The sequence below is a fragment of the Phoenix dactylifera genome, chromosome 18 (assembly GCF_009389715.1).
Source record: "Phoenix dactylifera cultivar Barhee BC4 chromosome 18, palm_55x_up_171113_PBpolish2nd_filt_p, whole genome shotgun sequence".
NCBI lineage: Eukaryota > Viridiplantae > Streptophyta > Magnoliopsida > Arecales > Arecaceae > Phoenix > Phoenix dactylifera.
In genome coordinates, this window is record NC_052409.1 from 2520775 (window position 1) to 2535810 (window position 15036).

At 42.3% G+C, this 15036-nt stretch overlaps 1 protein-coding gene across 1 annotated transcript; it reads left to right on the forward strand.

Moving 5' to 3' along the window:
* Positions 1-10705: 10705 nt before the first annotated feature.
* Positions 10706-14701, forward strand: LOC103723101 (small nuclear ribonucleoprotein SmD3b-like). The gene is made up of 5 exons (XM_039115376.1): positions 10706-10990; positions 11939-11991; positions 12065-12131; positions 12215-12271; positions 14328-14701. The coding sequence occupies exons 1-5, from the start codon at positions 10832-10834 to the stop codon at positions 14391-14393; spliced, it is 402 nt and encodes a 133-aa protein (XP_038971304.1). The 5' UTR covers positions 10706-10831; the 3' UTR covers positions 14394-14701.
* The last annotated feature ends 335 nt before the right edge of the window (positions 14702-15036 follow it).

Genomic DNA, 15036 nt, shown 5'->3' on the forward strand with positions numbered 1-15036 from the left:
CCGGACCGGGGACCGATCACGCCCGACCCGTCCGTCTCGAGCGGGCTCGGATGATACCTCCGGAATAGCGGCAGTCTCACCACCGGAGGGCTGATACAGCGTCAGCTGCCGGTCCGTGCCCACGGCGTCTCCCTGATCGGTGGGCCCGGACTCGTCGGTCGGCGTCGGAGGCACCTCCTTGCGGGACTTCTTCGCCGGCGGGGCCCCGCTCGGAGGAGCTCGTTTCCTCCTCCGGACCGCTTCCAGTAGGGACGACCTACCAACAGCCGGTCCCTTGTCCGACCGCATGACGTCGTCAATCTCTGCAACAAGAACGAGATGGTCGAGGGCTGAGAAACCGAAGGAAAGAACGAGACGAAAGAGGAGAAAAGAGTCAAAAAAGAAATGGTGGCGGGCTCACGGTCGGTGGGGACCGAGCTCAGACCGACATTCACCAAGGTATCCTCGGAAATAAGGCGGGCCACCGGGGGGAGCTGGCCCTCGGCAACCAACCCCTTCAAGGCAAGCCAAGCCATCGGATTCCTCCCTCGACAGTCTCGATAGGCCGATCGGGGACTTCATCGGCGTCTCCCAGGTCGCCCTGATTTCCCAAGAGGGATCTACATCGATGAAGAAGAAACGCTCCTTCCAGCCGTGAATGGAGGAAGGAGCCTCTTTGACGAGGCCGCACCCTCGCCGCGCCGCAAAGCACCACCACCCTTTGTCCTGAGGGTGGCCACTCAGGCTGTAGAACTCCCAAAAAACATTCAGAGTGGCGGGAATCTCGTGCATGCGGCAGAGAACCTGGAAGACCGTCAGGGCACGCCACGAGTTCGGCACCAGTTGCGTCGGCGCAACTCTTAAACCCCGGAGTACCTGCACGACTAAGTCCGAAGGGGGAAAGCGGAACCCGGCCTGGAGAATGCCCTCATTGATGGCGATCTTCCCTGGAGGAGGATGGGACATCCTCTCCTCAGGCCCCGGGAGCGTAACGTTGCAGGCCTCGGGAAGGTGGTACCGAGCCACGAGTTTGTCTAAGTCCTCGGCGACCAGCTCCGACTTAATGCGGTCTGCTCTCACTTCGCCCATTCCTAATGGCCAATAAACCTACGGTCAGGACGGGGACAAGAAGGGGGGAAAGACCGGAACGACTGGGGTACACTAGTACAAAAGGAGAAAGTACGAAGAGCCCTAAGTAGAAGAATGGGGTAACTCACCGGAAGAGAAGGAAGAACGGCTCCGAGAGCGTCAAAGGAGAAGCAAGCGAACAGTCCGACGGCAACAACGGCAGCGCAAAGGGGAAACTCGAAAATGTCTGTAAAGAGGAAGACGGACGGGGGAGGGCCCCCGGTTAAATAGGCGGAAAGGCGGGTGATGCCTCGATGACGCCAGAGGACGCCTGGCCGCCGAAGGGTCGCTCGCGCCCCAAAGGCAAATCGACACCATTAAGGAAGGATGTCCGCCGAAATCCTCAGACTGCCAGGTCAGCAACAACCGCCATACGCCATAAAGAAGGCGGGGAGCTCGAAGCGCGCGCGCCTCTCCGAGGGATGGCGGCAATCTCGAAGCATCACTCCCTTCACCCGTTCCCCTTCTGGTTCCAGGCTCGGAAGTGGGGGGCTACTGTTACGGGGGAACTAAGCCGCCATGCTCCACGTGACCGGCACGCGCGCCCATGAAGACTACGGCTGTCCTTTGATCCAGCAATCCGACCCCGAGTCGGACATCTTCGGCTCCACAGCCCGACCTCGAGTCGGCTGCCCTTCGATCCAGCAGTCCGGCCCCGAGTCGGACATCTTCGGCTTCGCGGCCCGACCCCGAGTCGGCTGCCCCTTAATCTAGCAATCCGACCCCAAGTCGGATATCCTCAGCACCGCAGCCCGACCCCGGGTCGGCTGCCCCCTGATCCAGCACTCCGACCCCGAGTCGGAGATCTCTTGATAACGACAGGCTGCTTCCCAGAGGCACGCCGAGGCCTCCTGCTCCACTACTCCCTGCAACGGCTGTATCCGATGCTGTTCCACGATCTCCTGTATCAGCCGTACAAAGCGGAACTCCACTACGCCCTGTCATGGCCGTACCCAGCGCTGCTCCACGACGCCCTGTAACGGCCATGTCAGTGGCCACTCCGCCGCGCCCACGATGACAAACCCCCCTCAGAGACCCCCCAGCCAGGTATATATGCGGCTGGGGGGAGAAGGGGGGTAAGCAATATCTTCCAGAGCACTCTCTTGCTTGCGATTATTATCTCTCCTTCTCCTCCAATCTTCTCTGACTTGATCGTCGGAGGGCCCCCACTACCCCAGTGGTGGTGCGAGGCTTGCTCGCAGGTTTCCCGGTGGAAGGTGGAGCGTAACCAACACCAACCAAGACAACTCAGACGGAACCCCGTTCACACCGCTGTGTCAATCGTTCTCGGTTTGGACCACCAGCAACAGTTACATTTTATTATTTAGTTTTTTGATATCACAGACAATGACAATTCATGTAGAAAGCAGTGCATGCCATGATCCGTCCTCCCCTGTTCTCTGAAAAAGAAAGAAACAAGACTTTGGTTTGGAATATCCGTGATGCTGGATTGTGAACTCTGCAGTTGCTGCACCATTAACTAATGAATCTTTCAGGGCAAGCTTCATCGGACTGGTTCAAAGCTCGTAAAACGGAGGTAACTTGCAATAAATGAATAAATTTAGAGAGCAGCACCCAAGTATAGGTGAGCACTGGAGTTTGCTGGTTTCACTGCAAAATTCTTGATCTTGAGGTCAGACTTGTGAAGCAGGACTATTTTGGGTAGATGGATGAATTAGCTGAATTAGATCAAAAAGTTTGTCAGTGTGAATGCAGTTAAACGGACATATGGCATTCAAACTCATACAGATTTTAAACTGTTGTGGTACTTTAAATTGATGATTGGGTAATGGCGGTTGCTGATAGCCTCTGGACTGGTCACTCAATTGATGATTCTTTTTAAATTTAATTTAAATTTCCTATTTGAATCAGCCTGACATGACTTGTTACAGCAGGATGGAGTTAAGCTCATGCACCTCGGTTGCTCTGTGCCAAGTGTTAGATTTTTATTAAATAATAATTAAAAGTTTTCATACTTAAAATATATATATTATACATATATGTTAACAAGGGAGTTTGGCTTGGTGGTTGGTGCGTTGTTTGGGTGGGGATGAGATAACAGGTTCGATTCCCCATTCCCTCCTTTTTATTTCTATTACGTAAAGCTCGGTTCTCTTCTGCTCGTTGGGCCTGTGCTTGTCCGAGCCGAGGTTCTCTGCATCCGAGCTGTGCCTGTGCTTGTCCGAGCCAAGGTTCTTTGCGCATGTGCTTGTGCTCGCTGGGCCCTGCCTCTGCTCGTCCGAGGTTCTGTGCGCCTGTGCTCGTCCGACCCACCTTAACTGAAGCGCGAAGAGCCAAGGCCGAGGTCGGACCACAGGTGTGATGAGCCCAGAGGAGCCGAGGTCGGACAACGGGTATGATGAGCTAAGAGGTGCGTGGGCCGTGCCTCGTACCCATAGCACGAGGAGCCACGTCGCTTCCTCGTTAGCACCTCTTCGCAACCGACCTCGCATCCGCTGGCCATACTCCCAGTGTTTTTTCAAACTTTCTTACCGGTTTTGACCGTTGGATCGGTTTTGGGTTGCGTCTGTCCCGAAGAAGTCTATAAATAGACCTCTTCGGATTAGACAGGATATATATATATATATAATTTGAAAGCAGAGAACTTCTATTCTCCCTGTTTGCTATTTTTCTTTCAATCAACAGGCTTACTGCATACTGATTCTGGGTTCGAAGGCTTCTTTGATCCATGCAAATCATTGAGGCAGAAGGAACAGTGCGAGAGGCTGTTGTATCTCAGGAGTAGAACGCCATCTAAGCCTAGTGCACTGTAAGGCGGCGAAATCTACTTCAAGGAAAGTGACCAACATACCACGCCTCAGCATCTCGGGTTCCATTTTTCCACTTTCTCTATTTATTTTCTCTAAGCCTATTTCTGCCTATTATTTGTTGAAATAGAGTATTATAGATTTAAAATTTTCTGGGACAGTTTATTCCCAACATTCTTGAAGTAGATTATTTCCTACATATAATAGGCTAGTACTTAGAGTTACCCCAATGGCCAATGCAAGTGATCCGGTTCCTCCTGAAAAATTTAATGGAAACAACTTTAAACGTTGGAGACAGAAGATGGAAATCTTCTTAACTACACTTGGGTTATTTTCCATAATCTTTGACTCTCCTCCAAATGAGGAAGAGAATGAACCAGCTAGAACTTGTAATTTGGAGGAATTTAAGAAGAAAGACTACCTGTGTAGGGAAAGGATTCTGTCCTATCTTACTGATCCCCTTTTTGATGTCTACTGCACTTTTAAAACCTCCAAGAAGATTTGGGATGATCTTAATAAGAAATATGGTATCCAAGATGCCGGAATGGACAAGTATGCTGCTAGTCAATTCCTGTCTTATAAGATGGTTGACACCAAGCCCGTAGTTGACCAAGCCCATGAGTTAACAGTGATTTATCATGAATTAGGCTTAAGGGGAATGGGAATAACTGAGAGCCTTCAAGTTGCTTGTACCATTGACAAGCTCCCACCTTCTTGGAAAGACTTTGGGTTATCCCTGAAACATAAAACCGAGGATATGACAATGAAAACTCTATTGTCTGCCATTAGGATCCAAGAACAACACCTTGAGAAAGATAATGAGCAACTCATGAATTCTGAGCTTCTAACCAAGGTGAATTTTGTAGAAAGCCAGAATAAGATCCATAAGTTCAAGAACTCCAAATTTGAAAAGGGTGGACTTAGAAACAAAAGAAAACCTATGAAGCCAAAACACCATATCAATAAGAATGATCGAAAGCCGATTTGCTACAATTGTAGGAAACTCGGTCATATGGCTCGAATATGCCGGATGAAGAGGAAGAAGTATCAGAACTATGAACATGCGCCTTCTCAACCTGCAAATCTACAAACCAACATGGTGCTATCCAGTATTGGTCCTACTAGTACTGATGATCGGTATGTAAGTTTAAGTCCATAATTAAATTTGGCAATTTGCTCTACCGATTGGTTAGTGGATACAGGTGCGAATGTTCATATGTGTACTGATCATACCCTTTTTACTACTTATCAGGTCCGGAGTGGCCTAACAGTAACTATGGGGAACTCCACCTCGGCACGAGTGCTTGAAACTGGAAAAGTACTTCTAAGGCTTACGTCTGGAAATGTGCTTACACTATTTAATGTGTACCATGTGCCCGATGGAAGGAGAAATCTGATCAGTGGATCTCTTCTAAATAGGAGTGGTTATTCTTTGTTATTTCAATCTAAGAAAGTGATTATAACAAAGAATGGAACATTTGTAGGCAAAGGCTATGAGTGTCATGATTTGTATGTAATAAATAATGTATCTTTGGATTTTTCTTCTGATAACAATAATAAAATTGTGCTTTCAATATGTTCTTCATCTCTTTGGCATGCTAGATTAGAACATGTGAATAATAATACTATTAAAAGAATGATTAGCTCTGGTTTATTGCCTAATGTTTCATTAAATGAAAAGGAAAGGTGCCAAATTTGTGTTCAATCTAAACAATCTAGAAAACCATTAAAAATAGTAAATAGAAATTCAACTTTATTAGAATTAATACATTCAGATGTATGTGATCTAAATGGAACTTTGACTAAAGGGGGTAGAAGGTATTTCATTACCTTTATAGATGATTATTCTAAGTATTGTCAAGTTTATTTAATGAAATCTAAAGATGAAGCATTTGAGATGTTTAAGACTTATAAATCTTTAGTAGAAAATCAACTTGACAAGAGAATAAAGATTCTCAGGTCAGACAGAGGAGGAGAATACACCTCTAATGACTTGAATGAATTCTGTAGAGTTAATGGAATTCTACATGAAGTTACACCTCCCTATTCACCTCAGTCTAATGGAGTGGCTGAAAGGAAAAATAGGACTCTGCAAGATATGGTAAGATCTTTGCTTGCCAACTCAGGTTTACCTGAGGTTTGGTGGGGGGAAGCAATGCTTACTGCATGTTTCCTGCTTAATAGGGTTCTATTTAAAGGTTCTAATAAATCTCCTTATGAACTTTGGAAAGGAAGAAAACCTAACCTAAACTTTGTAAAAGTTTGGGATTGTTTGGCTAAGGTTAATATTCCTTTAATCAAGAAAAGAAAATTAGAACCTAATACTTTTGATGCTGTGTTTCTTGGTTATTCTCTTAATAGTGTTACTTATAGGTTCTTAGTCATTAATTCTGATATTAATGGCATAGATAAGAATACTATAATTGAATTTAAAGATGCTTCTTTCTTTGAAGACATTTTTCCATTTAAGGATAAAATAGAAAAGCATGTAATAGATAGATCTAATGATGCATCTTGTAGTTCGCCATCTAATTCTCTAATTATTCCTAATAATGAAAATGAAAATGAACTTAATGATATTAATGAACTTGGTAAAGGAAAAAGAATTAGGAAAAAGAAAGATTTTGGATCTGATTTCTATACTTTTATGGTTGAAGATGATCCTAAAACTTATAAAGATGCTATGAACTCATTAGATTCTATGTTTTGGAAGGAAGCTATTAATAGTGAAATGAATTCACTTATGACCAATAAAACATGGTTTTTAACTGACTTACCACCTGGTAGTAAGGCTATAGGTTGTAAATGGATATTTAAGAAGAAATTAAGACCTGATGGTTCTATTGAAAAATATAAAGCAAGATTAGTTGCTAAGGGTTTTTCTCAGAAAGAGGGTATTGACTACTTTGATACATATTCTCCTGTAACTAGGATAACCACAATTCGTACTTTAATTGCACTGGCTTCAATCCATAATTTGATAATTCATCAAATGGATGTCAAGACTGCCTTCCTTCATGGTGATTTAGAGGAAGAGATCTATATGGATCAGCCAGAGGGATATGTGGCTCAAGGACAGGAAAGAAAAGTTTGTAGGTTAGTCAAATCCCTCTATGGTTTAAAACAAGCTCCTAAGCAATGGCATAGGAAATTTGATAAAATTATTATTTCTTATGGCTTTAAAGCAAATGAATCAGATAAGTGCTTATATTCAAAGTTAGAAAATGATTCATGTATTATCTTGTGTTTATATGTTGATGATATTTTAATTTGGTACTGATATGAATATGGTGACTGATATCAAAACTTTCTTATCTAATAATTTTGATATGAAAGATTTAGGTCAGGCAGAGGTAATTCTTGGTAACAGGATTACCAGAATACCTGATGGTATAATTTTTGATCAATCACAATATATTGAGAAAATATTGAAGAAATTTGATAAGTACAACTGTAAACCAGTGAGTACACCTTATGAGCATGGTTTGAACTTGAAATGCAATAAAGGTGATCCAGTGGCCCAAGAGAAATATGCTCAAATTATTGGGACACTGATGTATGTTGCAAATACAAGTAGACCTGACATTTCTTATGCTATAGGAAAGCTTAGTAGGTTTAATAGTTGCCCTAGTCTTAGTCACTGGGAAGCACTGGATAGAGTACTTAGATACTTGAGAGGTACAATATATTATGGTTTACATTACTCAAGATTTCCCACTGTACTTGAAGGATACAGTGATGCTAGTTGGATCACTGATTCAGTGAATCAAAAAGGAACTAGTGGATACATATTCATGTTGGGTGGTGCAGCTGTTGCTTGGAGATCATTCAAACAAACTGTGATCACAAGATCCACTATGGAGGCTGAGATTGTAGCCTTAGATTCTGCAAGTCAAGAAGCAGAATGGTTTAAAAATCTTATGTCTGAAATACCTATTATGGAAAAGCCTATATCTGCTATCTCTTTGTTATGTGATAATGAAGCTGCAATTAATACTTGTAGAAATACTGAGTATAACAAGAGAAACAGAAGACACATTAGTGTGAGACATAAGACTATTAGATACCTAATTAAAAATGGTATCATAACTTTGGAATTTGTTGGATCTAAAGATAACCTAGCAGATCCTTTAACTAAAGGACTGGCTAGAAACAAAGTCATAGAAACATCAAAGGGGATGGGATTGAAACCCATAAGGAATCATTGACAATGGCAACCCAACCTATTCTGACTGGAGATCCCAAGATGAAAGGTTCAACGGGAAAAACAAGTTGTTTAATGATTAGTTAGCACTATTATAAAATGACTTTATGTCATTTGGTCTCTCCCTGTGATGTGAGTGCTAAATACAGCAGAGGTATACGGAAGAGTTTAAAACTCTGAATGAGTCCGAGTCTATGGCAAGGTGCTGTGCTGCGAGCACCCTTGGAGGACTCACCTATGTGAGTGTGACTGTGTGGCCGCAGTCTATGGGGATAAGGGTTTAACCCCTAGAGCACTCATGAAACTGAGATATTGGTGCATAAGGCCAGAAAAAGCACCACCTATAATGAACCCAGTATTTGCATTTGTCATAGGTGAAGTATATAGAAATCTGAACCAAAGGATTTGGTTCAAAGCTTTTTAGCTACCACTATACCTTTCAGATGAAAATATACTTTCACTAGGTAAAGGTTCAAAGCCGCAAGCTACCTTTATTGAAGTCGTGACATAAACAAGCCCGGTTTGACTATTTTTTATTTTATAAAGTTTTGAAAACATTTTAATCAGGTGGGGGAATGTTAGATTTTTATTAAATAATGATTAAAAGTTTTCATACTTAAAATATATATATTATACATATATGTTAACAAGGGAGTTTGGCTTGGTGGTTGGTGCGTTGTTTGGGTGGGGATGAGATAACAGGTTCGATTCCCCATTCCCTCCTTTTTATTTCTATTACGTAAAGCTCGGTTCTCTTCTGCTCGTTGGGCCTGTGCTTGTCCGAGCCGAGGTTCTCTGTGCCTGTGCTTGTCCGAGCCGAGGTTCTCTGCATCCGAGCTGTGCCTGTGCTTGTCCGAGCCAAGGTTCTTTGCGCATGTGCTTGTGCTCGCTGGGCCCTGCCCCTGCTCGTCCGAGGTTCTGTGCGCCTGTGCTCGTCCGACCCACCTTAACTGAAGCGCGAAGAGCCAAGGCCGAGGTCGGACCACAGGTGTGATGAGCCCAGAGGAGCCGAGGTCGGACAACGGGTACGATGAGCTAAGAGGTGCGTGGGCCGTGCCTCGTACCCATAGCACGAGGAGCCACGTCGCTTCCTCGTTAGCACCTCTTCGCAACCGACCTCGCATCCGCTGGCCATACTCCCAGTGTTTTTTCAAACTTTCTTACCGGTTTTGACCGTTGGATCGGTTTTGGGTCGCGTCTGTCTCGAAGAAGTCTATAAATAGACCTCTTCGGATTAGACAGGATATATATATATAATTTGAAAGCAGAGAACTTCTATTCTCCCTGTTTGCTATTTTTCTTTCAATCAACGGGCTTGCTGCATACTGATTCTGGGTTCGAAGGCTTCTTTGATCCGTGCAAATCATTGAGGTAGAAGGAACAGTGCGAGAGGCTGTTGTATCTCAGGAGTAGAACGCCATCTAAGCCTAGTGCACTGTAAGGCGGCGAAATCTACTTCAAGGAAAGTGACCAACATACCACGCCTCAGCATCTCGGGTTCCATTTTTCCACTTTCTCTATTTATTTTCTCTAAGCCTATTTCTGCCTATTATTTGTTGAAATAGAGTATTATAAATTTAAAATTTTCTGGGACAGTTTATTCCCAACACCAAGTTCTGCACTAGTTGGTTAAAAAAATTCCGATCTACCTATGATGCTGTGACAAGCTGGTGATCATGGTGGAAGTCTCCTTAATTTCCATCTAGTGAATCACCTGATAATGTCCTCCCTGCCAAAGAAATCTCTCACTTGTTCAAGAATAGGCTCAACTGGAGGCAATCATGCAGGGTCTTTAGTTGCTAGTAAGTGAAGATGCATCAGAGAACTGCAATGAGTGTAGATTGAAAGCAATGGGCAGACATTGCATTAATGAGATTGCTTCTGTAGTCCATCAGTAAAATCCAAAGGCGTCTTCATGATCTAGTCAACCAAGTCATATGAGCAACCATCTCTGCAAGCTGCTGTGCATCCAAGTCCAAACTAGTACCGATCAAACTCTTGGTATAGCTTAACCATGATGAACTGGCAGACTATCGTTTCCTGAACTCTAGGGCAGTGTCCACAGTCTCCATGGTGCAACACTAAAAGTTGAAACAGGAACTTGAACCTCAACCTGAGATCTCTGTCTTTAGTAATTGATTTATTTATTCTATATTTTGCCCTCAGAACCAGTGAGCTGAAGCATTCCCCCTCTTATACATTGGGAACTATAGTTAACATAGTCTAAATAGATTGTGAAGTGCTAGATTGTACAAATCAATGAAATCAAAAAATGAGTCACCCAATTGATTCATGGTCGTGTGTTTTTTTTTTGGTACAATATTAACATGTGTTGAATAATAAACAAAATCATAAAAGCGAGTCCGATTGTGGATTGGGTCGCCTTCTTTGCTGCTCACCACTTTAGGGAGTTCTTTGGACTCGTCATGTATCTATTTCTCTACTTATAGGACAGTAAAATTAGTGCGAGCAGCCGATGTACCGAAAAATAAAAAAAAAACAAAAAGTGAGCCCAAAACTGGTGATTTGCCGAAAATATTGTAGCAAGACGCAAATGGACCTACGGGAGTCGAGTGAACCTGTTTGTGACTCCACAGATCCAGTCCAAACTCACTTCCCGACCTGCGTTTTATTATTCCTTATTATTCCAAAATCCTCTACGGACCTTCTAGGGTTTAGAAAAGTCTGACGGTGGGTTTTGGCAGCAGCAGCAGCAGTAGAGAAAGCCAGAGCGAGAGAGTACAAGAAGGAGATGAGTCGGAGCCTGGGGATACCGGTGAAGCTGCTGCACGAGGCGGCGGGGCATGTGGTGACGGTGGAGCTCAAGAGCGGCGAGCTCTACCGTGGGAGCATGGTCGAGTGCGAGGACAACTGGAACTGCCAGCTTGAGAACATCACCTACACCGCCAAGGTAAAACTCTCTCTCTCTCTCTCTTGGATTCGACTTAGGGTTTCTTGAGGGCTGGGTTTAACGTTCCCCTCTTTTTCATAAGATTAGAAGTCGTCTCGCTCGTTTTCTTTTCGTCCGTTTTATATCGCAATCAATTCCGCGCGTTTTTTCTTAAATTTTTTGATTCGACTGTGGAAACCCTATATGCACATCTAATTTGATAGGAAAGAAGGTGTTAGGCATATCAACTAAGTCAAGGTTGAGGAATGGCAGCAATTTCCCGAGTGCTGAGTTAGATTTCCAGCTATCCGCATTCTCACTGCTAAAGCATATACTTTTTAGAAGAAGGCCAATGTTGTTGAACCTGATTTCCTTCCATATACCTCGTTGTAAATGCTGTGCATAGCGTTTAGAACCATAGAACTCCACCCAAATGGCTCAAAAGAGTTTAAAATAAACCTCAAGGTGCAAATAACTAATCCTCAAATGAACCTAGATATTGTGCCCACTGTATACCCCATCACCTTATTGCATCATAGACATGCCCTTAATTATTGATCAAAATATTTTTTTGTCAGCCCAATAAAGTTTTTTCCATCTAGAAATAAGCCATGGCTTGAAGGTGAAATCCAAGAAATTAAATAATCTACTTGTATCAACAAGGGGTTACTCTTGAATTGTTGTTTAACCCGTGATTTAGTACATGCTTACAAAGAAAGATGCATGATATTGCCAAAAGATATAACAATAGGCTACTTTCAACTGTTGTATGTTCACAAGCAGAAGTATTGAGAAAAGCCACAGCCTCCACCATGTGGTACTGCTCTCCAGGTTTAACCTCCAAGCTTCTTGACCTATTTTTGTTGAAGCTAACGGTTGCGCTTCTTGTAAAGACCATGTATTTGTCTGTGTTAGGATGAATTATATTGATGGATGGTTTGACATGCATTGCATTTTTCTTCTTAATAGGATGGAAAAGTATCACAACTTGAGCATGTTTTCATCAGAGGCAGCAAAGTAAGGTAAGCTCATCATGCCCTAAATTTTGAATTTGTTAGTTTGGTTAGATCAACATCTGAATGATTTTTATTACAGGTTTATGGTCATTCCTGATATGCTGAAAAATGCCCCAATGTTCAAACGTTTGGATGCAAGAATCAGAGTATGGAATACTTCTTTTTCTTATCTTATTTTGATAGAGTAAGCATTTTCCTCATATTTTAACGTATTTGTTGCTTCATCAAGGGCAAAGGCTCAGCTCTTGGAGTTGGACGTGGCCGTGCAGTTGCTATGCGTGCTAGGGTGAGTTATACTTTTTTAACAATCCCTGACTTTTGTTATAATATTCTGCAAACTGTTTATTTATCTGTCAAGTCAAGTTTAAAATGAAATATTTTTTTCTTGTCTTATAGGTTCTTATTAGTTTGAGCTTACTATTATCATTGTTGTCCATGGTGCTTATTTTTTTTTAGAAGAGCCACTAAGTTTTGTTGTGTTCTTCTGTCATCCTTTCATGTTCTTTGCTAACATTCATTTATCTTGTGAAGGTCTTCCTCTTCCAGCAAGCTGGTTATCCCTGCCTTCTCATGTGTTATTCTTATCTTAGATGGGCTCAGTAATACGTTGTTATCACCATGAAAAACAACTAAGATTAACCTGAAATTAATTGGTCAAAAACTAAACAAGATAAGAAACTCATGGATACAGCATTTTATTCAATTACTTATTCGAGAATTTTAGTTATCTTAGAATTCATATTTCTTGTGTCCAAATAGTTTATTATAGTCATAGGAGTTTGAAAAGGCCATACATCTCCACTGTGTTTAATAATTGTTGTCCTTAGAGTTGGGATTTAAGATAATCATTCTGGTTATCATGATGACTTGTCCCTTATATTAGCTAAACTTTTATATACATGTCATTTTTATAAACTAGTGAAATTAAGTACCCGAACAAGACCAGATAGAAGCCAATTAATATCACCTAAAATATGGGCTTTCTCATTGGTTATGGCTTGATGTGATATCATAATGCATTCAAATTTTCTCCTTATAGGTAGATAGTTGTCCTTAATTTCAGTTTCCACGAGCAGTGGGAATATGATAATGCCCTAACCATTGCAAGGGCTTTGTAAAAAGGGAAATGTCTGTATCTTCCACAAGGAGGGGAGGTCAGGTGAGTTGAAAGTAGCCATAAGCTAATCTTCCTATTGTTAACAAAAGAATAAAAATATTTGAAATGGCATGATAAGAACTCCACGTCTTTCATTGGTAGTAATATGGTACACTTTATTCAGAGGTATTAAATTGATTTGAAAATATCAAATTAATAGGTAACATCTAGGCATGATGTCATCTTCAGATGAGCTTTCAAGGCAGCCTTCCCCTATTTGCTTAAGAAATGAAACCCCAATCTGTAGTTCAGGGCAGAGCTAGAGCGTTTCTCAACAATTCCACAAGCACTCTTGCCAATACACCAAATATCTTGGGAATGACTAGTGAGAAAACTACGTTATTATCTCCACCCATCCCCACAAAATGGACTCAGTTTAAGTTAGCATAATAGCGTTGATTGGTCTTCTTGTACTCTATCCCTAATGCCCTATGCTCCAGGACATGGACTTGTGCACTCACCAAGGTGACCTGAATACTCAATGCAACGAGGGCAAATCCCCTCAGGCGTACAGTCCCTAATTCTGATGAGAATTAGTCCTTTTGTGTTTCTAGGGGGGAAAGGGTATCTCCACCCATCCCCACAAAATGGACTCAGTTTAAGTTAGCATAATAGCGTTGATTGGTCTTCTTGTACTCTACCCCTAATGCCCTATGCTCCAGGACATGGACTTGTGCACTCACCAAGGTGACCTGAATACTCAATGCAACGAGGGCAAACCCCCTCAGGCGTACGGTCCCTAATTCTGATGAGAATTAGTCCTTTTGTGTTTCTAGGGGGGAAAGGGTACTTTTTATCATGTGGATTGAGTTTCCCTTTTTCAGATCCCCTCAAACTCTCGAGAGGATAGGCGCACTAAAAATAATGAAACTAGAGTTTGTTAGCTATCATAATGCACTTCCTCCTAATCTTATGAACTAAAACAGTGACTTCTACCAAAAAAAAGTAACACCGTAAAACTTTCCTGACTCAAAAAATGAGAAGGTTAAGTTGTCCAACGAGGGTAATAATACAGATGAATCTCAATGACTTGTCATTTAGTATCCAGTCTCCATTTAGTATCACCATCTGCATAGTGCTTCAGGCTGAAACACATCATCATCTTTATTTGTTTATTTACTTGTTTGTTGTTTGTTTGCTTGCTTGCTTGTTTGTTTGTTTATTTTGATGTTCTCTCATGTTGTAGGCTCAAGCTGCTGGTCGTGTTGGTGCTGCTGCTGGTAGGGGTGGTGTGCCTCCAGTAAGAAGGTAGTCGTCACCTTCTAGCACTTCACACGTCGCTCGGATCTTGCCATCACAGAAAATCGTATTGATCCTTTTTTGAATCTTTCTCTGGTAGAAAGGGGATGTAAACAACGGATTGTTTAATGGATGCAAGGAAGACATTTTTCTGTTACCAGTTTAATCCTCATGCGACATCTAATGACCTTTCCTGGAAGCCTCTTCTTGTTATTATGGCCTTTGCATTTTTCCTTCACTGCTTCTAGTACCTCTAAACATTTTATTGATGCGATGTTGTTCCTAAATGAGTGTGGAAGGTGTACATGCAGTGTTTTATCACAACTATGTGCAAGTTGATATTTGTTATTTCTAAGAGTTGTCGATGCAGGGCAGATAAATCATGTGATTCATGTCTCATCGATCTGTATCTACAATACTAGGTGGCTTTGTGAGTTTGACTAAATAATAAATGTGGAGACAGGTTTCCAGTCGTTTGGAAATATTAAGGAACTTGTTAGCCTAGGGGGTAAAAAAAAAAAGAAGAAAGCAATTTGGTCGGGGCTTCTCTTGATGAGGCAAACGATTGGAAATGTCCAATCAAGCTGAACCCATTCAGCTGAGACTAGGTACTGGTTTGTCTTAAGCTCCCCAATTATCAAAAAATTTTGCATCTA

Coding starts and splice junctions, on each gene's coding strand:
- LOC103723101 (XM_039115376.1), top strand. CDS start 10,832: ATGAGTCGGAGCCTGGGGATACCGGTGAAGCTGCTGCACGAGGCGGCG. Junction 11,992..12,064: donor ATCAGAGGCAGCAAAGTAAG/GTAAGCTCATCA, acceptor TTTTTATTACAG/GTTTATGGTCATTCCTGATA. Junction 12,272..14,327: donor CAGTTGCTATGCGTGCTAGG/GTGAGTTATACT, acceptor CTCATGTTGTAG/GCTCAAGCTGCTGGTCGTGT.